We start from the raw sequence: 26,128 nt of genomic DNA, 5'->3' as shown, positions 1-26,128 counted from the left end.
GGCATCTTCAGAGGACTGGAGTAGGAACTCTGTCCATGCTCTGTTGCTGTTTGTTGGATAGTTGAGTATTTATGGCTGTGGGTACAGTTTTTGCCTTTATTCAGGACATAGGGTGATCAGCGTGTTTTTTGTTGTGAGAAGGGGGGAGAGATTATTTGTTACTGTGATTGATGGGTTTCGTTAGCTGGTCTTTTTTTTGTTCAATGACCCCTGGTCCTTGCGGCTGGGTATAGTTCATTGACCTTTTGCAGGTTGTATTTTTCAATATTGGAAGCCAGGCCATATTTAGTTTTAGGCCTTCTTCCTTTTTGTTGAAGTTTTGTTGATGTTTATGGATTCCAATGGCTTCCCTGTGCAGTCTAACATAATGATTGCTGGTGTTGTCCATTACTTCAGTATTTTGAAATAAAATTTCATGTCCAGCTTGTTTTAGGGCATGTTCAGCTACTGCTGATTTTTCCGGTTGTTTTAGTCTGCAGTGTCTCATGTTCTTTGATTCTGGTGTGAATGCTGCGTTTTGTGGTTCCAGTATATACCTGGCCACAACTGCAAGGTATCCGGTATACGTCTGCTGTGGTGAGGGGGTCCCTTTTGTTCTTTGCTGACCATAACATTTGTTATATTTTTGTGGTGGGCCTGAATACTGTTTGTAGGTTGTGTTTTTTCAAATGTTTCCCCATGTGGTCCGTGACCCCTTTGATGTATGGCAGAAATACTTTATTTATGGGTGGCTGTTTTTCCTCTTCAGTTTGGTGTTGTTTTCTTGGTTTGATGGCTGTTTTGATTTCATTCTTGGAATCGCCATTCACCTGTAGGGCCCAATTCAGATGGTTGAGCTCGGTGCTGAAAAATTGAGCTTCACAGTTCCGATTTGCACGGTCTACCAGTGTTTTGATTATGCCTCTTTTCTGTTGTGGGTGGTGGTTGGAGTTTTTGTGTAGGTACCAGTCGGTGTGGGTGGGTTTTCTGTAGACTTTGTGTCCCAATAGGAGGTCAGTTTTGCGTATGACCATGAGATCTAAGAACAGGAGGGCCACAGAGACTGGCAAAATGTCAGGAAGAACAACCTTCAGAACACGGCCAAAGAACCTGAAAAACCCACAACAACCATCAGATCCTGGCCATGAACGCCTTCGAGAATACATTGAACCTAGAAGGACATTGAGTCCAACCCCTGCAGGAATACAAATCAAAGTATATCTGCCAGGTAGTTGTCTATGCTTCCAGTGTTGGAGCACTTGCCACTGCTTGAGGTAATTGATCCCATTGCTGTACTGCTCTAACAGTAGGTTTTTCCTGATATTTAACCAAAATCAGGCTTCCTGTAACTTGAACCCATTGTTGCATGTCCTGCACTCTGGGATGACTGAGAAAAAATCCTGCCCTTCCTCTGAATGATAGCCTTTCAAGTATTTGAAGAGTGCTATCATATTTCCCTCAGTCTTCTTTTCTTAAGGCTAAACATGCCTAGTTATTTCAGTCATTCATAGGGTTTGGTTTCCAGCCCCCTGATCATCTTTGTTGGCCTCCTCTGAACTAATTCTAATTTGTCAGCTTCCTTCTTGAAGTGCAGTATCCAGAACTGAACACAATACTTAAGATGAGGCCTAACCAGTGCCAAATAGAGGGTAACTAGTACCTCGCAGGATTTGGAGACTATATTTCTGTTAATGCAGCCTAAAACAGCATTTGCATTTTTATAGCCACATCACACTGTTGGCTCATTTTCAGCTTTTCTCACTTGTAGTATTCCTGAGCCAGGTATCCCCCATCTTGTAACCAAGTGTTTGGTTTCTTTTTCATAGATGCAGTACTTTATACCTATCCCTGTTAAATTCAATGCTGTTGTTTTCAGTCCAGTGCTCAATCCAGACCATTTTTAATTTTGTTTCTGTCTTCCAGGATATTAGCTATTCCACTCCATTTTGTGTCATCTCCAAATTTGATTAACATTCCCTGCTCCCCGTGGTCCAGGTTATTAATACAAATGTTGAAGAGCACAGGGTCCAGGACTGATTCCTGGGATACTCCACTTGATACCTCCTCCCATAATCACCCTCTGATTATGATTCTGTAGCCAACTGTGTATCCACCTGACATTTATCCTATCCAGCTCACATCTAGTTGGCCTGCTAATTAGAGTACTGTATCATGGGGCACTTTGTCAAAAGCTTTACTGAAATCAAGGGTTAAAAAAGTGTGGGGGGCATTTTATACATATGGGTGTCGCATACACGGTAAAATATGGTATGTTATGTATGCATCACTTGTCTTTTTTTTTAAAACAAGGGATGGAATTTAATAATTTCAGTTATTTCCATTAACTTCTACTGTGCACGATGATGATGTCAAGTACAGTCTTTTTTCTTGTGTATAAAATTATTTATTATACTCAAAACTGTCTTGTGTAGTTATGCTGGTGTAATAACTAACAGTGTAACACAGAACAGTGATTTCTTCATTTGAGACAATTCACTTCCCAAAGTCACAATGTTAGCGTTATTCCAGCATAACTGCATGACAAGATTTTGGCCATTGACTAATTCCTGATGTTGTTCTGCTTAGTTAAGAAAATGTAAAATTTAATCAATTAGTACATTAAAAAGTGCTGTAGCAGTATGTTTGTGTGTGTGTTTAGTCGTTTAGCTGTGTCCGACTCTTTGTGACCCCATGGACCAGAGCACGCCAGGCCCTCCTATCTTCCACTGCCTCCTGGAGTTGTGTCAAATTCATGTTGGTTGCTTCACAGACACTGTCCAGCCATCTCATCCTCTGTCGTCCCCTTCTCCTCTTGCCGTCACACTTTCCTAACATCAAGGTTTCTTCCAAGGAGTCTTCTCTTCTCATGAGATGGCCAAAGTACTGGAGCCTCAGCTTCAGGATCTGTCCTTCCAGTGAGCACTCAGGGTTGATTTCCTTTAGAATTGATAGGTTTGTTCTCCTTGCAGTCCAGGGGATTCTCAAGAGCCTCCTCCAGCACCACAGTTCAAAGGCATCAATTCTTCGGTGGTCTGCTATCTTTATGGTCCAGCTCTCACTTCCATACATCACAACAGGAAAAACCATAGCTTTGACTATTCTGACTTTTGTTGGCAATGTGATGTCTCTGCTTTTTAAGATGCTGTCAAGATTTGTCATCGCTTTCCTCCCAAGAAGCAGGCGTCTTTTAATTTCGTGGCTGCTGTCTCCATCTGCAGTGATCATGGAGCCCAGGAAAATAAAATCTGTCACTGCCTCCATGTCTTCCCCTTCTATTTCCCAGGAGGTGATGGGACCAGTGGCCATGATCTTAGTTTTTTTGATGTTGAGTTTCAGACCGTTTTTTGCACTCTCCTCTTTCACTCTCATTACAAGGTTCTTTAATTCCTCCTCACTTTCTGCCATCAGAGTGGTATCATCTGCATATCGGAGGTTGTTGATATTTCTTCCGGCAATCTTAATTCCGGCTTGGGTTTCATCCAGTCCAGCCTTCCGCATGATGTATTCTGCATATAAGTTAAATAAGCTGGGGGACAATATACAGCCTTGTCATACTCCTTTCCCAATTTTGAACCAATCAGTTGTTCCATGTCCAGTTCTAACTGTTGCTTCCTGTCCCACATATAGGTTTCTCAGGAGACAGATAAGGTGGTCAGGCACTCCCATTTCTTTAAGAACTTGCCATAGTTTGCTGTGGTCCACACAGTCCAAGGCTTTTGCATAGTCAATGAAGCAGAGGTAGATATCTTTCTGGAACTCTCTGGCTTTCTCCATAATCCAGTGCAAGTTAGCAATTTGGTCTCGGGTTCCTCTGCCTCTTCAGAATCCAGCTTGTACTTCTGGGAGTTCTCGGTCCACATACTGCTGAAGCCTACCTTGTAGGATTTTGAGCATAACCTTGCTAGCGTGTGAAATGAGTGCAATTGTACAGTAGTTGGAACATTCTTTGGCACTGCCTTTCTTTGGGATTGGGATGTAGACTGATCTTTTCCAATCCTCTGGCCACTGTTGGGTTATCCAAACTTGCTGGCATATTGAATGTAGCACCTTAACAGCATCATCTTTTAAGATTTTAAACAGTTCAACTGGAATGCCATCACCTCCACTGGCCTTGTTGTTAGCCAGGCTTTCTAAGGCCCACTTGACTTCACTCTCCAGGATGTCTGGCTCAAGGACATAGTGGAGAGTTCCGACTAAACGCAATCCACCTGGAGTAGGAACTGACAATGCCACTCCAGTATCTTTGCCAAGAACGCCCCATGATCAGAAACAAAAGGATAAAAGATATGACGCTGGAAGATGGGCCCCTCAGGTCGGAAGGCGTCCAACATGCTACTGAGGAAGAGCGGAGGACAAGTACAAGTAGCTCCAGAGCTAATGAAGTGGTTGGGCCAAAGCCGAAAGGACGCTCAGCTGTGGACGTGCCTGGAAGTGAAAGGAAAGTCCAATGCTGCAAAGAAAAATACTGCATAGGAACCTGGAATGTAAGATTTATGAACCTTGGGAAGCTGGAGGTGGTCAAACAGGAGATGGCAAGAATAAACATCGACATCCTGGGCATCAGTGAACTAAAATGGACAGGAATGGGCGAATTCAGCTCAGATGATTATCATATCTACTATTGTGGGCAAGAATCCCGTAGAAGGAATGGAGTAGCCCTCATAGTCAACAAAAGAATGGGAAAAGCTGTAATGGGATACAATCTCAAAAATGATAGAATGATGTCAATACGAATCCAAGGCAGACCTTTCAACATCACAATAATCCAAGTTTATGCACCAACCAGCATTGCTGAGGAGACTGAAATTGAACAATTTTATGAAGATTTACAACACCTTCTAGAACTGACACCAAAGAAAGATGTTCTTCTCATTCTAGGGGACTGGAATGCTAAAGTAGGGAGCCAAGAGGTAAAAAGAACAACAGGGAAGTTTGGCCTTGGAGTTCAGAACGAAGCAGGACAAAGGCTAATAGAGTTTTGTCAGGAGAATAAGCTGGTCATCACAAACACACTTTTCCAACAACACAAGAGGCGACTCTGTACATGGAAATCACTAGATGGGCAATATCGAAATCAGATTGATTATATTCTCTGCAGCCAAAGATGGAGAAGCTCTATACAGTCAGCAAAAACAAGACCTGGAGCTGACTGCGGCTCTAATCATCAGCTTCTCATAGCAAAATTCAAGGTTAGGCTGAAGAGAGTGGAAAAATTACTGGGCCACTCAGGTATAATCTAAACCAAATCCCTTATGAATACACACTGGAAGTAAAGAACAGATTTAAGGAACTAGATTTGGTGGGCAGAGTGCCTGAAGAACTTTGGATAGAGGCTTGTAACACTGTCCAGGAGGCAGCAACAAAAACCATCCCAAAGAAAAGCAGTATGTTTGATCTTGCCTTAATAGAGTTGCTTCTCATTATTCTTAATCTGTAAAGTGTTTTACATTTTTAATTGGCTCATGTTGCACTTTAAAGATTTTTTTAGCTTGCCTTGGTAAATGAATGGTTGTCTGCATGTATTTCTGTTTTGGTTTTTTTCTTGGTTTTTTTTTGTAAACTTGGATTTTCATTTCTCTGCTAGGAAAGAATGTTATATGTTCTTGAGACACGATTTATTCATGAACTATTGTATCCTATGCTGTAGGAAACTGGGTGGGTCCTAATAGTCTTGCCACTTCTGAACTAAGCACATAACACACTAGACTACAGTATATTTGAAGGATACATATACATTTCTCCTAAAGTGCATCCAAATCCATATCCATTGATAGCCATTAAAAACACTTAGATGAAGGGGGAATAAAGAAGAAAAAAAGAGGTCAATTTACAGAGCTTTCTGTTTGAAAAACAAAAACAAATTAGTTACATGCTTATAAATTCCAAGAGTCAAAATATTAGTATGCTTATCAATCTAGGGCCATATCCCTTATGTCAGTGCACAAAGCTGGCTTTATAAATAGTGATTTAGAAAGTATCCTGACTGTTTGTTTGTTTGTTTGTTTATCTAAATTTTAAATATTTATATGCTGCTTCTCTCATAAAAGATTGTAGGTGATTTACAGTATTAAAAGAAACAAAGTTAAAAGCCAAATAATAAAGTATTGCAATATTAAAAAAGCATTAAATATATATCAAAACTCATAAATAAGTGCTATATTACAAACACAAGTAAAACAACAGAATAAATTAGTCGCTTCAAAAAAAAATCCCCTTGTTCAGCCAATCATTTGAAGGAAAGCCTGATTGAAAATGTCTTTCTGTGATGAATTCTCTACTGTGATTTTGTAACTTTCATAGTTCAAGCTATGTATTAATTGATTACCAACTCTGTATTGCAATAGTGGCATTAAAGCAAATATTTAGTTACTTCTGAGGGATTTGTCAATGCCACACTGTAATTATAAATTATATTGTATCAACTGTGGACAAATCTATAGGTAAATTATACATACATCATGTGATCACTCAGCATCTTTAAAATGCCTTGCTATTGCTGCCAATCAGCATCATGTAAACGTGTTTGGTTGATGCCCAGATTACAGAGGCGAGCTTTGTGTCGTGACTTTTGTTTGAGCTTGAACAGAAGGCTTAATGCTCTTAGAATTTAGTCATTGGGGCATGCATTTTTTTTAATCTGTTCAGTTTTGCTTCCCTGGTATGTTGATGTTTAGAGATTAAATGAGATGGAAAGAACCTACTACCCAGAATGCTTTGCTAGTAGGAGGGGGCAAATTTGATTGTCGTCAGCACTGTCTTTCCATATGGGTGTTTAAAAGCATTTGGCTTGTAGATGACTGCGCTAAAAATAGCTTTCAGGCAGAGTTTGGAGCAGGGTCCGATTTCAGATTTTAACTGAGTTCGCCATATGAAACTTTCTTTGCTGCTGTTGCAAGGCTGACAAGGAGACAATTATTTTGCTGGGCTTGTCTCCAACACTAGTTTTTATACTTTGATCCACTTTATTCACGGATAAATGACACCTACGTCATGGCGGATGATTCAGGTATTATTCTAGCAGTTTAGAGAAATTAACATGTTTATGACTCAATTTGGGTATGAAAACATTGTGTCACAACTTTAATCTGGATGAAACAGAGTTTAATTGTTCAGAATGTGAGTTTTTTCTCTGTCTGTGCGAGTGTATGGAATAAGTTCCTAATGTGTTTGATAATATGTTCTCAGTTTTATTTTTTCACTGTGTTTAGAACAAAGAAAGATCTGGTAGATTACTGTCTGCACATTAAAATGGCAAGAGCCTGTTAATCATGCAGACGTGACTATCATGTTAATTATTATAGTCTGTTCCTTGACATTATTTTTCAAAATTTGAAAACACATAATTATGTTTTAGGTAGCAGTGATATCAGTACATATCTCTGGTGGGCGAAAATGAAGGCATAATAGATTGGGAAATTGACCTACTTTCTACAATACTGGGAGTTCATGTATGGAACTTTGATTTTTCTTCTTCTGGAAATAAGTACAATATTTAATGTGTCCTTTTCTCATGGAAGTGATGCTTTTATTGTTAAATGTTATATAGTAAAACTAAAAGAATGAAGTAAGCTTTGATTGGTATGGCTAAGGGGAGCCTAAGACTTGAAATAAAGGTTGTAAAAGGAATTATCTCTCCTGTGAATTATGCAGATTGTTCGTGAGTATATTACCTCTGTATAGCAGTACTGACTTCACTATTCTAAAAATAAACATGTTATAAGATTATGACATTCTCAGGGAAACTAGATGCCATTTAACTGAATCTCTTGTTTGGGAGGACACTCTGATGCTAATTGAGAAAATATTTTTAATTCAAATATTTATATATAATTCTGGTGTTCAGATATTCCCTTATAAGAGCACCTACAATATTATTATATTGTACAATATTATATTCTGCGTTGCCCCCAGTGAATAGCAAAGAGTGTACATTAATTAATTAGTCTTATAGATTTCTTATTTTTAAAAAATTGCTTTGAAATTCTAAACAGCAGATGATAGTTAGTAAAGCAGAATAAATTAAGATCTCTTGAGCAGAGTCTGCTGTTGTGTCCCTAATTGATTGAAGCCAAATTAGTTCTGTTTTTTTTCCCTAGACATGGTAGCTTTTGTGCTGATACCATACAAATTTGCCTTGGCTTCTTGTTTCTTCACAAACAGTACTTTTGAATTTCTTGTGTCTGAGATATTTTACATTTAAGAGCTCTTTTTCTCTCATGGCTAAAAATATTTAACTAAGAATATTCAAACAGAACTTCTCTATAATAAAGAAATCTTCATTCATCTCATTTTGCTGCATATTTGCTTGAACCAGGTTAAATCAAAAGGCTTGTTACCATTCTTATGGCTTTAAGATAATTAGTGCATAGGGCACTGGACAAACTATTTGTTGAATCCAAGCAAAGATGGTCTAACTACAGTTATGATCTGGCGTGAGCCTAGATAAGGTATCTCCTAGTACAGTATGTTACACATTCCCAGAGTGGATGAAATAAATTTAATTTGTATTAATATTTGAGATATGCTGAAGCTAAAATACAGGATTGAAGTTTAACTGATGCATGTGCTCAATTACAAAGACATAACGGTTGATACAGTGTCTTAAGCAATTATCATCTATTTGAATCTTGTTCCCTCATAGCCCAGAATATTATCTGATGATGCTCAATTTCTTGAGTGAACTTGTACCGTATATTTCATGATCCTTATGGCATTTAAGTTGCGTGTTATAGAAAACCTGAATTACTGCATAAACAAGATATGCACAGTATACATAGTATTAAAACAAACAAGGGAAGGCAGCTGTTATATAACAAGAAATAACTGAAGTACTAGAAGCGCACAGCTGTATTATATCAACAAAATGTGAGAATGAACACAAAAACAGATTATAAAATGTAATTATTACAGATTAATATGAGGCTACATCCTAGGTACAAATTGTTTATCAGATTCTGAAATTGGTAACAGTAAAATACAGGTACACGTTCAATATAAAGCTAAAAGCAAGGGCTTTGTCTAACTGTGAATAATGTGAATCAAAGTTTCCAGAGTTATTCTGTTTTGGATGTCTTCATTAGCCTCAACACTACATATACTGTAAAAACAATACAAAAGTTACTCACAATGAATTTCCTTAAATAGAATGATAGAATAATTGAGTTGGAAGGGGTCTGTAAGGCTATCTAGTCTAACCCCCTGCTCAGTATGGGAATCCAAATCAAAGCAGATATGACAGATGGTTGTCCAATTTTATCTTGAATGTCTCCAACATTGGAGGGCTCACCACCTCCCAAGGTAATTGGTTCCATTGTCATACTGCTGTAACAGTTAAGAAGTGTTTCTTGATATTTTGCCTAAATCAGGCTTCCTGTAGCTTGAGCTCATTATTACGTGTCCTGCACTCTGGGATGATAAAGAACAGATTCTTCTCCTCTTCTGTATAACTAGCTTTGAAGTACAGTGATGCCTCACAAGACGAAAATAATTCATTCTGCGAGTCATTTCGTATTGCGAAAATTTCATCTTGTGAATTTTCCCATAGGAATGCATTTCCATGCATTTCCCATAGGAATGCATTGGGGAAAAATTCATCTTGCAAAGCGCGGCCATAGAAAAGTTCATCTTACGAGTCACCAAAAAAATCGCAAAACGCTTTCGTCTTGCGAGTTTTTCGTTCCACGAGGCATTCGTCTTACGAGGCATCACTGTATTTGAAAAGTGCTATCATATGAAAGTTAGAGGTGATAACTATTTTTATTCAGTTCATACTCCCTGAGAGGTTTTGATGAGTATGAGGTTTTTGATGAGTATGAGTTCATACTCATCAAAACCTCCCTGAGAGGTTTTGGGGATGACCAGGTAGGCCTCCATGGGTATTCTGCTGGGGAATCTGTTTTGGTCTTTGTTTCCTCATCACATGGCTAATATGGTAAATATGAATGGCCTGAGGGAGGGCAGAGTTTCAGCTTTAAAGGAGGGTGAGCAGGAGAGCATGTTTAATGGCGGGTGAAACTCTAATCCTGTTTCTTACCCTAATTTAGTAAATAGGAAAGACAATCAACATTGGATACTTCCACACTATTATTTATTTATTTAATTGATTTTTACCCCGCCCCTCTAGACAACGTCTACTATTAGAGAGCAGGCCAGGTAGGTGGGGCTCGTCAGCCCTGTAAGGCAGCCCGTCTAGGAGAAGGAGAACCTCCACTGCCTTGTGGCTATATCTACTTATAGAAAGGGCTTCAGGAGATAATCTTGAGGCAAAATCCGGAGCTGGAGTCCTGGAGGCAGTTCGTGTCATTCTGCCAACTGCTGCGACGTTGCTGGAGCCAGTTGTATTGGCTCTTGCCTTTCCTCTGGACTATCTCAGCAACGTCGAGAGGGGGGATCTGCTGCTTGGGTAACAGCCTATCCTCCATATTATTCTACCCAGGCTTCGTGCTCTGGAGACGACACTCCAGCTTCGCATACAGCGTCGAAACAACACGGGAAGTAGCAGTTACCGGTTATAAGTCTTTGCTCAATTGGCGTAGAGCATGATGCCAGGAGCTACTTCTGATGATGGTCATTGCACCTCACTAGGTAGATACCGCCCACCTTAAGCTGGGCAGCCCCCAGCCAGTAAGGTGCTACCTCGCCACGGTCTGTTAACTTCATGGGGTGCGTGGGGTTTAGGGTGAAACCCGACAAGCAGATCGATAACCGTGCACCTTGCAACTTCTGCCCTAAAGCTGGGCACCTGGAATATACGGACAATGACCCCTGGCTTTCCTGACTACGGCTTTCCTGATGACCTGCAAGAAATAGACGATGTGCGCAAGACAGCTGTCATTGACATGGAACTGAGTAGGCCGCAGATGAACATTGTTGCCCTGCAAGAGATGAGATTGCCAGACTCTGGATCTGTCAAAGAAAAAAACTTCTCATTCTTCTGGCAGGGAAAATCATTGAATGAGACCAGGAAATATGGTGTTGGCTTTGCAGTCAGAAATACTCTGCTAAGATCCATTGTTCCACCTACTGTGGGGAGTGAAAGAATCCTGTCTCTGCAGCTCCACTCATCAGCAGGACCAGTAACCCTCATTAGTGCATATGCACCAACACTGTCATCTGCTACAGAAGTGAAAGACAAATTCTATGACGATCTGGCAGCTGCTATCAAAAAAGTCCCTGCAAGAGAGGCACTGTTCATTCTTGGAGACTTTAATGCCAGAGTTGGTGCTGATCACAATTCCTGGCCCACTTGTCTAGGCCGTTTTGGCATTGGAAAGATGAACGAAAATGGCCAATGCTTACTGGAGTTTTGCTGTTATTATGGTCTTTGTGTCAGCAACACATTCTTTAATACGAAGCTGCAACACAGAGTTTCCTGGAGACATCCAAGATCCAAGCATTGGCATCAGCTCGATTTGATCCTCACTAGACGCTCTAGCCTTCCTAATGTTATGATCACACGAAGCTACCAGAGTGCTGATTGCGATACTGATCACTCCCTGGTGTGTAGTAGAGTAAAACTGCGAACAAAGAGATTGTATTACACGAAAAAGGAAGGAAGACCACGTATTGACATCATCAAGACTCGTGATCAAAGAAAAGTGAAGGAATTTGCCCAAGCACTTGAGGAAACCCTTCCAGGTCCAGCCAATGTAAGTGCACACGAACGATGGGAACATTTCAAGAACGCTGTGTATAACACCGCCTTGTCCACCTTTGGCAAAAAGACCAAAAAGATGGCTGACTGGTTCAAAGCCCATTCAGATGAGTTATTGCCAGACATTGAGGATAAGAGGAGAGCTCTAGCAGCATACAAAGCCTGTCCTAGCAAGTCCAACTTGCAAGCTCTTCGAGCTGCTCGTAGCCAAGTCTAACAGGCTGCCAGGAGATGCTCCAATGATTATTGGCTTCAGCTCTGCTCTCAGATACAGATAGCAGCGGACACAGGTAACATCAAAGGAATGTATGATGGTATCAAGCAGGCCTTAGGTCCAATACAGAAGAAATCTGCTCCCTTGAAGTCTGCTACAGGTGTGATCATCCAGGACCGAGCACAGCAGATGGAACGCTGGGTGCAGCACTACTCTGAGCTATATTCCAAAGAGAATGTAGTAACTGAAGAAGCATTAAATAACATTGAGTGCCTGCCTGTTTTGGAAGAGCTGGACAGCAAACCAACCTTAGCAGAAATAAAAGCAGCCTTGGATTCCCTCGCCTCCGGGAAGGCACCTGGAAGGGACAACATCCCTGTTCAAGTGCTGAAATACTGTAAGGAGATCATCACCACCGAACTGTATGAAGTCTTTTGTCTCTGCTGGAGGGAAGGTGGAGTACCACAGGACATGAAGGATGCAAACATCGTCACATTATACAAGAACAAAGGAGATGGGGCGACTGCAATAACTACCGTGGCATCTCTCTTCTTAGCATTGTAGGGAAGTTGCTTGCCCGTGTTGTGCTGAAGAGGCTCCAGGTGCTTGCAGACAGAGTCTATCCAGAATCAGAGTGTGGATTTTGAGCTAATAGATCCACCACTGACATGGTATTCTCCCTCAGACAGTTGCAGGAGAAATGCAGGGAACAACAACAGCCAGTCTTAGTGGCCTTCATAGACCTTACAAAAGCATTTGACTTGGTTAGCAGGGATGGCCTTTTTAAAATACTTCCCAAGATTGGATGCCCACCTCGTCTCCTTAACATCATCAGATCATTCCATGAGGGAATGAAAGGCACTGCAGTTTTTGATGGCTCATCATCAGATCCCTTTGACATCCGAAGCGGAGTGAAACAGGGCTGTGTCCTTGCACCAACCCTTTTTGGGATCTTTTTTGCTGTCATGCTGAGGCACGCCTTTGGAACTGCAACAGAAGGTGTCTATCTCCGGACTAGATCAGACGGAAAGCTCTTTAATCTCTCTAGATTGAGAGCAAAGACCAAAGTCCAACTGAAATGCATGCGGGACTTCCTCTTTGCAGATGATGCAGCCATTGTTGCCCACTCTGCTGAAGACCTCCAACAACTCATGAATGGTTTTAGCAAGGCCTGGCAAGACTTTGGAGTAACAATCAGCCTGAAGAAAACACAAGTCATGGGCCAGGGCGTGGACTCACCTCCCTCTATTAGCATCTCCACACAAGAATTGGAGGTTGTTCATGACTTTGTGCACCTTGGCTCAACCATCTCTGACACCCTCTCTCTGGATGTCGGGCTGGATAAACGCATTGGCAAAGCAGCTACCATGTTCTCCAGACTCACAAAGAGAGTATGGCTCAATAAGAAGCTGACGACACATACCAAGATCCAGGTCTATAGAGCCTGTGTCCTGAGCACACTCCTGTACTGCAGTGAGTCCTGGACCCTTCGTGCACGGCAGGAGAGAAAGCTGAACACCTTCCATATGCGTTGCCTCCGATGCATTTTTGGCATCACCTGGCAGGACAAAGTTCCAAACAGAGTAGTCCTAGAATGAGCTGGAATTTTCAGCATGTATACATTACTGAAACAGCGACGTCTGCGTTGGCTTGGGCACGCTGTGAGAATGGCTGATGGCTGGATTCCAAAGCATCTCTTGTATGGAGAATTAGTGCAGGGAAATCGCCCCAGAGGGAGACCACAGCTGCGATACAAGGATATTTGCAAGTGGGATCTGAAGGCCTTAGGAATAGACCTCAACAGATGGGAAACCCTGTCATCTGAGCATTCAGCCTGGAGGCAGGCATTGCATCACGGCCTCTCCCAATTTGAAGAGACCCTTGTCCAGCAGGCCGAGGCAAAGAGGAAGTCACAAAAGCAGCAAAATCAGGGAGCTGGACAGGGGACAGATTGGATTTGTCTTCAGTGTGGAAGAGATTGTCACTCTCGAATTGGCCTCCTCAGCCACACTAGACGCTGTTCCAAGTCCTCCACACAGAGCACGTCACCATAGTCTTTCGAGACTGAAGGATGCCTAACCTAACCTAACCTAAAAAACTCATCACCTATTGTGGTGATAATATTCTGGATCTCCAAAAAATCCCACTGGCTTGACACATCAAGAAGCAGTAGCTAGCAAATAAAATAACCACAGATTTTATATTTATCAAATGCATAATGAGCTTGCTTTATTTGAAAAATCAAGCTCACAAAACGTAACTTGTCTGCACTTCAGAATCTCCACTTCAGATGGGTCCATTCTGACCAGGCACATGACTGAGGCACATCCAGGAACCTTATTAATTCACTATGGCAAGATACTTCATGTGAACACCAGTAGGACTCTGTAAAATACACCTTATGCAGAGAATTTGGCAGGCCTGGCTCAAGTAGAAAAGGAAATCACATCTCTCTCAAGTTTGAGCCAGTCTTCTTACTTTGTTCCTTAGCTTTGGCAATGTTCAGGTTTAAGTAACTGATCTATTACGGAATGCATTAGAATATATATGAAACAGGATTGCTCAACAGTAGATTTAAAAAATTAGTTTCCATGTGTAAGCTTTTTAAAAATAGACTTGAATAATACTTCTATTGAACCACATGCAGAGAGCTCAAACAAGGTTTTGAGTATTTCAGGATTTATTCTTGAAGGCTTTCACAGCCGGGATCTGATGGTTGTTGTGGGTTTTTCAGGCTCTTTGGCCATGTTTTGAAGTTTGTTCTTCCTGACGTTTCGCCAGTCTCTGTGGCCGGCATCTTCAGAGGACTGGAGTAGGAACTCTGTCCATGCTCTGTTGCTGTTTGTTGGATTCCTTCAAAACACACCTACAGAGCCTGAAAAACCCACAAAAACAATTTTTCACGATTCTTCATCAGGTTGAATATACTTATGAATTGAGATAAAAATTCTTCATTGATGAATTGAGATAAAATTTCTTCATGGCTACATGCTACAGTAGTTGTGTAAGTTTCACAATGGAGACTGTAAACTTTCAAAGTCATATTTAGGTGTGATTGTATCTGTTTGCCCCTCAAACAATGTATACTCCATTTCCTGCTTCCATCTCTATAGACAAAGGCCTTGTAAGCAGCAAAATGATCATTCATTGCCTTTTAGTCAAAGCAATGACTTGTGGAATTTTCTGCCTCAGGTACTAAGCTATCTTGGCCCACTGGCACTCTGAATCTTCCTTTTGTGCTGGTTAGGGTTAGGCTGGATTCAGTGATTTGTAGGCTTTGTTCTAGCTTTGTAGTTCTAAGATGATGATATTGGTGATGGTGATGCCATTTCTACCTTTAAGATCATTTCAGGTAATAGAACTGGAGGTCTTTTTTCAGTTTCATACCAGTTATGCTGGAGGATTGTTGCAGGTTTCCATTCTGTCCTTCAGGGTGTTTAATATTTACAGGAAGACTTTGGGGATAGATCAATAAGAGTTTTGGGGTTGAATGTCGTCAGTATGCTGCTAATGAGCTTTAATTCTTGTCATCAGAATCTTCTAAGACTGTGCAGGTGCTGAACCCTGTCTGGAGTGGGCTGGATTTTTCTCTCATTCAGGAACTGGATAGAAAATATGGATAAGGTTGCATTCCCCGTGAAGTAGCTGGAGATAGTTTGAGGACATGTTCCCTCTAATTTTTGTTTGTGCTGCACAGGAGCTTCGCCCTGTGTGCACATGGAAGGGTGGGGCTTAATCCAAAACGGAAAGTAAACAAAGTGGCTGCCAGCTGCCCATACACAACCCCAATGGAGCTCTGCTCATGTTCATGTACACCTTACGAGAAACGTTGGTTTGAGGATAATCCTGGATCCATCCATGCCACTAGAGCCCCAAGTGAGCTCAGTGACTCTGAGTGACTGGGGCCACCTTTGATTGACCCAGCATCAATGAGCTTTCCTGGAGAGAGACAACCTGACTATAATAGTTCGTGTAGCAATAACTTCCCAGTTTGATTACTGCCATGCACTCTATGCATAGTTGCCCTTGAAGATCATACAGATACGTTAGGACACCTGTATCTGTGAGGGATCTGTTCTACAATCTACTTTTGAATAATTGAAACCATGGATAGTAGCAAATTCTATATGCAACATACAATGAGGGAGAACAAAGGCCAGAAGGCCTGCCCCCCTGTATGTTGGACATAGGGCTTCAGTAAACAACAGCACCCTAACACTTCATCAATTAACTTGAATTAGTCATTTCAAGGCTTTGTTTAGGTGAATATATTTTAATTGTTTCAGGAATCCTTTTTTTTCTTATTTTGGAAATACAGTATACAAATCCTGTAGCCTACTGGGTTTAACTGATTCTTTCTCCCACTGCTATCCCGAAGAAATATATTCTTATGGAATGCAGGAAGTTGCATAAAAAAGTAAGGTAGAAAGTTTGTGTTTTGCAAACTTGATAAAGGAATCTAAGGCATAATGTGGGAAACCAGATTTAAAACTAAATGGCATAATTTTCTTCTTGGCTATTTTCAGCAGTCTTGAGTTGAATCTGTCTATCCTGTCGTAATCCCAAGACAAGATAATTGCATCATGAAACTCATCTCCAGTCTGAATTTTTTGTTGTTGATAAAAACAGCGCCCTTTTGCAAAGCTTATGAGTTTGGCCTTACTATCCAGTACTGATTTAGTTTCTTTCTCTTATAGAGGCAAAACATGGAGGAAACAAGAATGGCAAGAAAGAAGGCATTTCTGGAAGTTCTTTTTTCACTTGGTTTATGGTAATTGCATTGCTAGGAGTATGGACATCAGTTGCAGTGGTTTGGTTTGAACTCGTCGATTATGAGGAAGTTCTAGGTAAGAGTTGTACTGTGTGCAGTATAAAATAAAAAAACAGTAAAGTTTAGTGTTCCCAAATGCTTTTATTTGAAAATTCTGTTTCAAAAATTAAATAGTAATAGCTGTTTATTTGTTGTTTCTTGCCAGATTTAGAATTCTTTTAAGGTAATAAATAAAATTAAGTTCAGAGGAAAGCCACAAGTATATAGAAATAAAATGAATGTAGAAATAAAAATGGAGAAAATTAGGCTGCAGATTGAACAGAGCATTGAAGGGAGAGAATCATGTAGCTAATCTGTTTGGCTTCTGATTATGTGAATAATGGTTTCTGTGTTTTTACCATGCATGCAGCCAAAGCAAAGGACTTCCGTTATAACTTGTCAGAGGTACTCCAAGGTAGGACTGTAGAGAAATAAATTGTTATCACATTCCAGGGGCTTGAAATAGAAAATTCTATTTTATAAAACGATTTTTTCTTTTCCTCTTTAAGTTCTAGAAAATATTTTTGGTGTTCATTGACTTTTGAGTGGAATTGACATTTAAATTAGAAAAATCTTCATTTCTCATTCCTGAAGCACTATTTTTCTGGTTTCATTATTGTAACTTCTGCATTACCCTATGGTTTCTAGGTCCTATCTTATTTTATAGATTTTTGCAATGTTTGCAGGGTTTTTTGTGGGGGGGGTGAATAGCAATAAAGATGGGTGGAATCCCCTGAACACTCTATTTTTCTTCTGTGCTTTGAGAAGGAAATATGGGGTTAGATGCCTCATACGTATAGTCTTGGGTGTAGATAACTGATGCTGCCATGCATGCTTTTAAAGAAAATTCTTGAAGTTATTGGATCCTGTGGGTAGACAAAAGATACCAGCAGCATAAGTATATACTATTTTCCCGAAAATAACACCTAACCTGAAAATAAGTCCTAGTATGATTTTTCAGGATGCTTGTAATATAAGCCCTACCTCAAAAATAAGCCCCAGTTAAGTGAAATCCCGCCCTCCACCATTGTGCCACATTGTTCAGCAACCAGAAGAAGATTACATGACTGTATTTGAATAAATGTAGATTGTTGTACATGAAAAAAATAAAATAAAACACCACCTGAAAATAAGCCCCAATGTGTTTTTGGAGCAAAAATTAATATAAGACCCTGTCTCATTTTCGGGGAAACATGGTAGGAGATGGATAAAGTGGAAGCCTTACTGAAATGGTGGCCAGAAGATCTAGTTTTATAAGAAGAGTGAGATAACCTTTGGATATGCAGATGAGAAAAATTATTTTAAGGATAAGGTTATGGGCTGTTGCTGAAATGTGGGAGTTATCAACTATATGTAAATTTTCAATCCAGAGATTTACAATTACACATTTTAGTTTAAAAGAAAATTAATATTTGTTTTTGACTGTGTTAAACCATAATAATCTTTTACTCTTGAAATGGAAAATTGTAATAGAGTTTACATTATAAATTATTAAAATGTGAACTGGTTCAGTTTAGGCAGTGAACAAAAACATGTGGTTTCCACTTAAACCTTTGTTTGCACTTCCATATGATTTGGCAAATTATAGTTTAGAGTTGCTTCTGTTTTTTGTCTTCTTGGCATTCTTTTTTCATTGGCCTCTACAGGAAGAACAGCAGACTTGTCAGAGTATGCCAAGCAATATCTAGGCCTGATTTTCCATTTCATTTGTACTGTTTTTAGTGTAAGGAGGAGTAATTAAACTATTAACAGTTATTTTGATATTTGTTTGGATATTTTGATTTTAGTTGTTTAAAGGAACTTAAATTGGCTGCTTAGCAACCCTGAAAAGATAATGTTTTAGCATCATAGTCTTGTTCAGAGAATCATGGCAGAAAAATGATCTTCCTCAAATTTCAGCCTTTCCATCTGAAACTGCCCACACTTCCTGTCAGCCTGGCATGCTTTGCTTAGTTCTGCTTGAGTGCATTATAAGTGATTGGGATATAGTTCTATTGGTATCCACAGATAGTGATTCACAAATTTGCATTGTGGAAGGAATATCCCTACATTGCATATATTTGTATTGCTCCTTACTTCACTGCTTGAGAAATCAAAATTGTGTTTAATGAGCTGTTCATGATGTATACATGATGTATAACTCAGCACTGGTTATATTAATTAATATTAATTAATTAATTAAATGCCACAAGGTAACAATTAGCAGTATGTTTTTTTTAAAATCATGTGCCATCAAATCAATTCTGCCATATGGTGACCTTTGTCAGGGTCTTCCAGGTTAAAAAAAAAATACTCAGAAGTGGTTTACCATTCCCTTCTTCTGGGATTGTGCAGCTTGCCTAAGGCCACGCAGGCTGGTTTTACTCATAGGAGGCACAATGGGGAATCAAACTCCCAAACTCTGGCTACAAAGCCAGATAGCTAAACCACTGAGCTATCCAGCCTGCTGTGTTTAAATGCCTGTATTTGTGTGTGAGTACACACTCTCTCACACAGAATGAGCTCCTGGGTCAAATCCTGTTTCAGTTGTAGCAAAACTTCTGTTGATTTAAATGGAGAAGTATTGCATTCATTGTAATATCAAGGTTGCAAATAAAGCATGTGTAAAAGCTCTGATGTGTTAATTATTATGCAGTATGTGAAAGGTTTCAGTGATGCACAATGTGTTAAAATATTCACTCGATAGCACTTTGCTTATCTTGCAAATTCCTAGATCCGTAAACTTGTATAACCAACTATTTGGTCTCCTGGTATTTCACTGGTTTTTCAGCAGATTCTGGTTCCTGAAGTTCCAGGGGTCCAGGCTAGTTTTCATATTGATACTCCTTGTCATGGACAGTTTGGTGTTGATGTATTTGTTGAAAGTCTGTCAAATCTTGACGGTGCTTGTTACTTTACATAAGCAGGATAAAAATGTTATATGTGAATTGTAAAATATGCCAGCAATTGTGGAGGTGCTGACTTAGTGAGATATTAATCTATTTCATCAACCTTTTTCCAAAATATTTGTTTTTCTTTCATACTTTGTACTTGCCAATTGAAAAACCTGTGAGCACCTACCTTAAGGCTGTTGGTATAATGTCATAGACGTAATTGCCAAATCAAGTGATCTGTTGCCAGAATAGAAAACTGATTGCAAATTGTGAAAAATGTGATCATCAGTGTGACCACTTTGACACTGCAATATGATTTCAGATGTATGAAATTACACCCAATTTTAGAAAAGATTGGTTTGTTTAAGAAAGAGAAATAAATCATCAAACATGTAGGCTTCCATTTGTGTTTTCAAATGAGACTTTTTATATAATTTCATCATTCTTCTTTGCTGTCTTTTATCATGTCAAGAAATCAATTTTAAAATGTTCAAATGTATTAACCATTCTCTCTTTATTCCAGGAAAGCTAGGGATCTATGATGCTGATGGAGATGGAGATTTTGATGTGGAAGATGCCAAAGTGTTGCTAGGCAAGTAAATATTTCTAAAACTTTATTGAGAATGTGCATTCTGTTATAGCAACAAAATTGAAATGTAATCTGAACAATGGTATTGGTGAAACTGTTTACATTAGATATTGTGGCCAATATTTTTAAAAAATAAGAATTATATCTCCATGTTTGTATAGAAGCAATCTGAGAAGAAATAATATTTTTGAAACTTGTTGTAGAGTTTTTACAGTGAAATTCTCCCATTGCTTCAGTCAGCTGAAACCTAACAAAATCCACAAACTTTCCTTCCTTCCTTCCTTCCTTCCTTCCTTCCTTCCTTCCTTCCTTCCTTCCTTCCTTCCTTCCTTCCTTCCTTCCTTCCTTCCTTCCTTCCTTCCTTCCTTCCTTCCTTCTAGCTGGATTCTGAAGAGTACTGAAGGGGGCTGTCACAAAAAGTAATGAGACCAGGACCCCACAGGGATAGGTATACATATACTTTATTGTTATGGCATCAAGCCATACATAAGACAAAACTGAATGCAGAACTTCAAGAATTGGCATAAACTGCAAAAAGCCAGACCAGACAAACAAGAAGTAAAATATCTGAAACAACAAATATGGCAATATAAAACCAGGGTCTAAGGGTTTGGCTGTCTATTCTGGCTATAAATGGCTTGCTGCCCAAAATTTCGCTACCAGCTCCGGAGTAGTCTGATTTTGATCAATTAACAATTGGTTACAGTAATCTGAGTCCGATTGACCTACCGTATCTTTTAGGAGAGGTGTAATATATTTTCATTGGATCTTGTTGTGCCTGTTACATCTGAGCATCACATGTTCGATAGATTCTATCTCGTCAGATCCACAAGGGCAGAGTCTCTGTTCCCTCAGGATCTTCTTAAATCTACCTTCCAACACCACAGAAGGAAAAGCCTCACATCTAGCCAGAGTAAAGGCTTTCCTAAACATATGCATCTCAAGCTGTGATGGATAGGCCATGGGGAGCGGGCGATATTTGTGCATGTCTGTCACTCTAAAATTGGGGTATACAGTATACTGAAATCTACCTGTCTCTCCATGTCCATTAATCTCTGTTTAAGGCAGGGGTATCCAACCTTTCACCTTCCCTGGGCCACATTAGAAGAAGAAAATTTGGTTTGGGCTGCACATAAATTTGGTTTGGGTTGCATGGGGGGGGCAGCCCTAGCCGTCCTCTGCAGCCCCGCTCCAAGCGCGTTTACCGGCAGCTGTGATCTCAGACAGCAGAAGCTGCCAGCTTCGACTCCGGCGGCTTTATGGGGCCGGGAGGGCGTCCACCTATTGTCAGGGATGGTGCAATGCAGTCTCTCCTCCCCTACCGTTGTGACGTGCCCCGGCTGCATTCTGGCCGCAAGCGTCGGCAGTGTAACTTGAAACTTTGAAATTTCTTTAAAAACAAAACAATTGCACTGGGCCGCATTACGAGCCGACCTGGGCCACATACGGCCCATGGGCCACAGGTTGGACAAGCCTGGTTTAAGAGCTGATTTCGCTTCATCCCATTTCATGCTCAATATTGCTTGAGGAGAGAAGCCCATAACTTCCAATTTATTTAGGACCGCTTTTAACCACTTCGATTGAAAATTGTCCTCTAAAAGTAGATGGGTTAATTCCTGTAATTGAAAATTTATTTTAAGCCAGTACTGAAGGGAAGCTAGTGTGATTTTGGTAACCATTCTTAGTAAGCCTGTCTCTAGACGAATTCATGCATTCAGTACGCATCTTGGAATTTCAAGGATTGCTCTAAGGAATTTAGACTGAACCCGCTCTGTCGGGTGAAAGCGACTGGATGGAGGCCCCATAAAGGTGCCATAAAGCATCTGGCTGACCACCTTTGCCTGAAAGAGTTTTTAGGCTGCTGGAATATATTGCCCCTCTTTGGAACGGTAGAACCTTAAGATGGCATTTGCTGTTTTTCTCCTTGGGTAGCTGCATATTGTATATGGGCATTTCTGTCCCCAGTGGATTGAAGGGCCATGCCTAGATATTGAAAGCAGGAAACCTGTTCAAGAGACTGTCCATTTATAATCCAAGACCTTTTTTTTTTTTTTTTTTTTTGTCTTCAGCCAAAAGCCATAATTTTGGTCTTTTGATAGTTTATTTCTAATCCCTTCATTTTGCAGAAGTCTGCAAATTTCTTAAGGGCTCTCTTCAGGCCGATTGCCGTTCTCGCTAGAAGCACAGCATCATCTGCATGAAGAAGGATAGGAATATGTCTTTGATGGAATTTTGGAGAATAGAGACTAGGAGAGTTCAGGTGTTCTACTATGTCATTTATGTATAAACAGTGAGGAGCCTGTAAGCAGCCCTGTCTTACTCCTTTATAGGTGTTAATTGGTTCTAAATTTACACACACACACACACACACACACACACACACACACACACACACACACACACACACACACACACACACACACACACACACACACACACACACACACACACACACACACAAAAACCCTGGGGCAATACATAAAATTAAAGAAAGGACACTAGAAGCATTTGAAATTGAGAACCGTGTGTATTTCATAGTGAAAACCAAAACAAAGTTAAAAAGTGATAGAAGGGAATGGTTTAGAAACGTGAAAAATACAATACATCTGTATGGAAATAGGAAGTCACTCCAGGATATAATTGGAGGGAAATGAGCAAAAAAGAAGATCTAAGTGCATAGAACAAATGAGGTATGTGGATGTTGAGATACATGTACCTGAAAAGACCTCTCAACATGAAAAATAGGGGAGAGGTTTTGAAGATTGAAATCTGTGACAGAAAGAAGGATTTACAAGATTTCATCTCATTTAGACATGTGGATTGTGAAGATGAACAAGATTAGTAATAATAGAATAATAGATTAATGTATAGAGTGAACTAAATGTACAACTTAAAAGGGAATATGATCAGGTCCCGAAATCTTCTCATTCAAATAAACTTCTTTTCTATGTTATATCATTTTTGTTTCATATTCACGTTCTGTAAAAGGTTTTGTAGATTCATTTTGGTATGGGAGAATTTATGTAGCACTAACTTAAGGGTTCTGGTAAGGTGTTTTGGATATTTGAGAAGTTTATTAAGTTTGATTTGTGTCTCTATATTTCATAAAGATTTTCCAGTGTTTTTTGTGCATCTCATTTGATAATGCACTACCTTAGTCAAAATTTACTGCATTACTTTTTGTGTATTCCAATTACTTTTCATATAATGTGTTTGTTAGGAAAAACAGAACAGAAATCAGTAGGTTCACTTGCACCCTAAATCTCTAGTTCATGATTTCTTTAATAGTCAAAAGAAGAATAAGCTGCAAAGTTATGTGGCTGATGGTAGTGTTATTTTTTGTAAACAGTTCTTTCAACATTGTGCTTCACAGAATCCTATATATAAAGTAAATATGCACAATTATACAGAAATCAGATATATAGCAGAATGTTTCTCTAGTAGCTGTGTTAATGTGTTTTGTAATGAGCTCTGTAAAAAGAGCCCACTCCCAGCTTTGACCAGGAGACCTGATATAGTGTGAAATACGCCTGATTCTCTCTCTCTCTCTCTCTCTCTCTCTCTCTCTCTCTCTCTCTCTCTCTCTGTGTATTTGTGTGTGTGAGGGGGGGGCACAGGTAACAGAGAACACACATATTTGGACATGTGTACCTTAGTTCAGAGATAGGCTGGACAAACCACTAAAAAGATTTCAATCTTAAATTTCATTCTGGTATTGGTTACAAATTTTTGTTCCTTAATTTTTAGTATATGATCACCTACCCAAGATACCATTTTTCAAATAGCTTGAGTCAAAGAAAATGAAGTAGTCCCTGCAAACTTCACATTATCTTGTTTCTGCACTAGCTTCCTGGATCTAGAGCTTGTTGCTGACATTGTAGTGCAATTTTCAGTGACTGCTTTTCTACTGCAGCTCATTCGCACACATCATCCAGATCTGGTCTGGAACTGTGGGATTCTTTGGAATAGATTTCTGTATTGCTGGGGGGAAATGCAGGGGGAATTATCCAAACTCACAACTTCACCTCTTCAGCTGGTGCATGCCTTCAATTAGGAGTTACCACAATTGGCTACAACCTCAAAGTATGCAAGGTTCTAATATACTGACATTTCATACAGTATGTTGTATGCTTGCCTGGCATATGTGGTCAGTTTATATAACACACAGCTGCTAAAATCTGATGTGTGGTCCACTTTAAACTGTCAGTCAGTTTCAATGCAGAGCTTGTCTTCTCAAGAAAATATAGAATTCAAATGCTAGAATCCAATACCTGCTTCCTTTTTGTGCTTGTACAATATGCTTTCAGAACTACAGCGATAGTTCAGGAGAACATAACTTTCCCCGATCTTAACAGTTTACTGTGATACAGTATATGTTACTCAGATAGTGCTCTGTGTGTAGATCATCCATTCTTAAAGTATCTTTTTCTGCAGCTCTTAATTCAGTGGAATTTCAACTTTAAAAAAATTGTCTGTAGTGTAGTTTATTGAGCAAAATTCTTTTAGCAAATGTGGAGAATAACAGCTGTGTGGGAAGAGTAGTCTGCATGATCTCCAGATTGCAGTTTCACAAGCTATACATCACTCTGTTGAAAGCAAAAGAGCTTCTGTTTGTGTGAGGGGTTTGTGGATGCCCCCTTGCACAATTACAAAATAAAATAAAATAAAATAAAAACCCACCATGTGTGCAAAGAACCCTTGTGTACATGGAAAAAACACATAGGATTGGAGTCTTTATATTTCATTATGCTATGAAACACTGTGGAGTCTTTGCCTGGAAGTGTAAAAAAATAGATATATGATAGACGTTAGAAATATATTAAATAGACGAAGCTGGTTGGATAGCTCAGTAGTTTAGGTATGTAACTGTGGAGCCAGAGGTTGGGAGTGATTGCCCACTCTGCCTCCAGAGAGAAGAGCCAGCCTGTGTGACCTTGGACAAGCTGGACAGTCCCAGGGTGTCCCCAGAAGAGGGATTGGTAAACCAATTCTGAGTATTCTTTACCTAGAAAACCCTGGAAAGGGTCACCATAAGTCAGAATTGACTTGACGGCACATGCCTATTATTAGTAGGGACTATAGAGTGATCTCACAGTGCATGGGTTGACAAAAACAACAAAGAATCCTGAAGATGAGCATATTTATTCCAGCATGAGCTTTGTGGATTTTAGCCCACTTCATCAGATTTATGAAGTATTAGTAATTATATACATAATGGTAAATAGAAAGGTTAGAGGAAAATTAATTGTACAAAGTATTGACAGTAATAATGACAAAGGAAAAGGTGAGGAAGGGGACTAGTTCACTCCATGGGCTCTGCCCCAATAAGGCAGTAGTCCTGGCACAGCCCTGGCTGAGGAGAAAAGGGGGGAAAGGGGGGTTACGTACCTTCCATCCCCTAACCTTTACCCCAGCGTTTTCCCCTCTCACTACCACTGTTCTCTGCTGCTGTTTCTGCTGCCTCCTTACTCACAAGTTAATCTGGTAAACCTGTTTGCAAGTAAGCCAGCAATCCAAAGACCCATGTGGACCCTTCTCACAAGAGAATAAACATCTCCAGTGTGAATGGAAGGATTGCTCAACTGATAAAATAAACTAGATCATACTGAAGATAAGAACCTTTTATGTGTGCATCAGACTGCTCCGAATGTCTGGACAGCCCTAAACTTATATAAACAAGGATGTATTGAAATATTTTTGTGTATTTGCATTGTGAAGAATAAAAAATAGGGGAAAGTGGTTTCAATGTATCTTATCGTGATAAACTTTTAAAATACTCTTATTTTTGTATACATCATGAAAACTATATTTCATTGCTTTAGACTCAGTTTCTTTCTGTGGAAGTAATCACATTCCTAAAAACAGTAAAACCAACAGTGCTGTGACAGTGGAAATAAAGCTCTTGTGCTGTGTTATGTATTTTCAGCAGAGCCTACTCTGTCAGATGTATGAAGTGGTTACCTGAGTGGTAGGTGTCTGGAGTTCAAAGCAAAATAAAGTGGTGCCTTAA

General features: G+C 39.8%; 1 protein-coding gene across 19 annotated transcripts in view; it reads left to right on the top strand.

Moving 5' to 3' along the window:
• The window catches only part of ASPH (aspartate beta-hydroxylase), a 183,782-nt gene that overhangs the window by 21,529 nt on the left and 136,125 nt on the right, over nucleotides 1-26,128 (top strand). For 7 of the 19 annotated variants that reach the window (XM_078393775.1, XM_020811637.3, XM_078393772.1 and 4 more), the window contains exons 2-4: nucleotides 16,544-16,693; nucleotides 17,027-17,071; nucleotides 20,053-20,121. In XM_078393775.1, the coding sequence (XP_078249901.1) occupies nucleotides 16,544-16,693; nucleotides 17,027-17,071; nucleotides 20,053-20,121 (264 nt within the window). Of the gene's footprint in view, nucleotides 1-6,717; nucleotides 6,986-16,543; nucleotides 16,694-17,026; nucleotides 17,072-20,052; nucleotides 20,122-26,128 lie in introns of those variants that run through there. The other 12 variants (XM_078393776.1, XM_078393774.1, XM_078393773.1 and 9 more) reach the window with 5 other exon arrangements.

This window comes from Pogona vitticeps, chromosome 4, assembly GCF_051106095.1.
Source record: "Pogona vitticeps strain Pit_001003342236 chromosome 4, PviZW2.1, whole genome shotgun sequence".
In the NCBI taxonomy this organism is placed as follows: Eukaryota; Metazoa; Chordata; class Lepidosauria; order Squamata; family Agamidae; genus Pogona; species Pogona vitticeps.
Note: the sequence above shows the minus strand (reverse complement) of the source record. Positions and strands in the feature narration are given on the sequence as shown.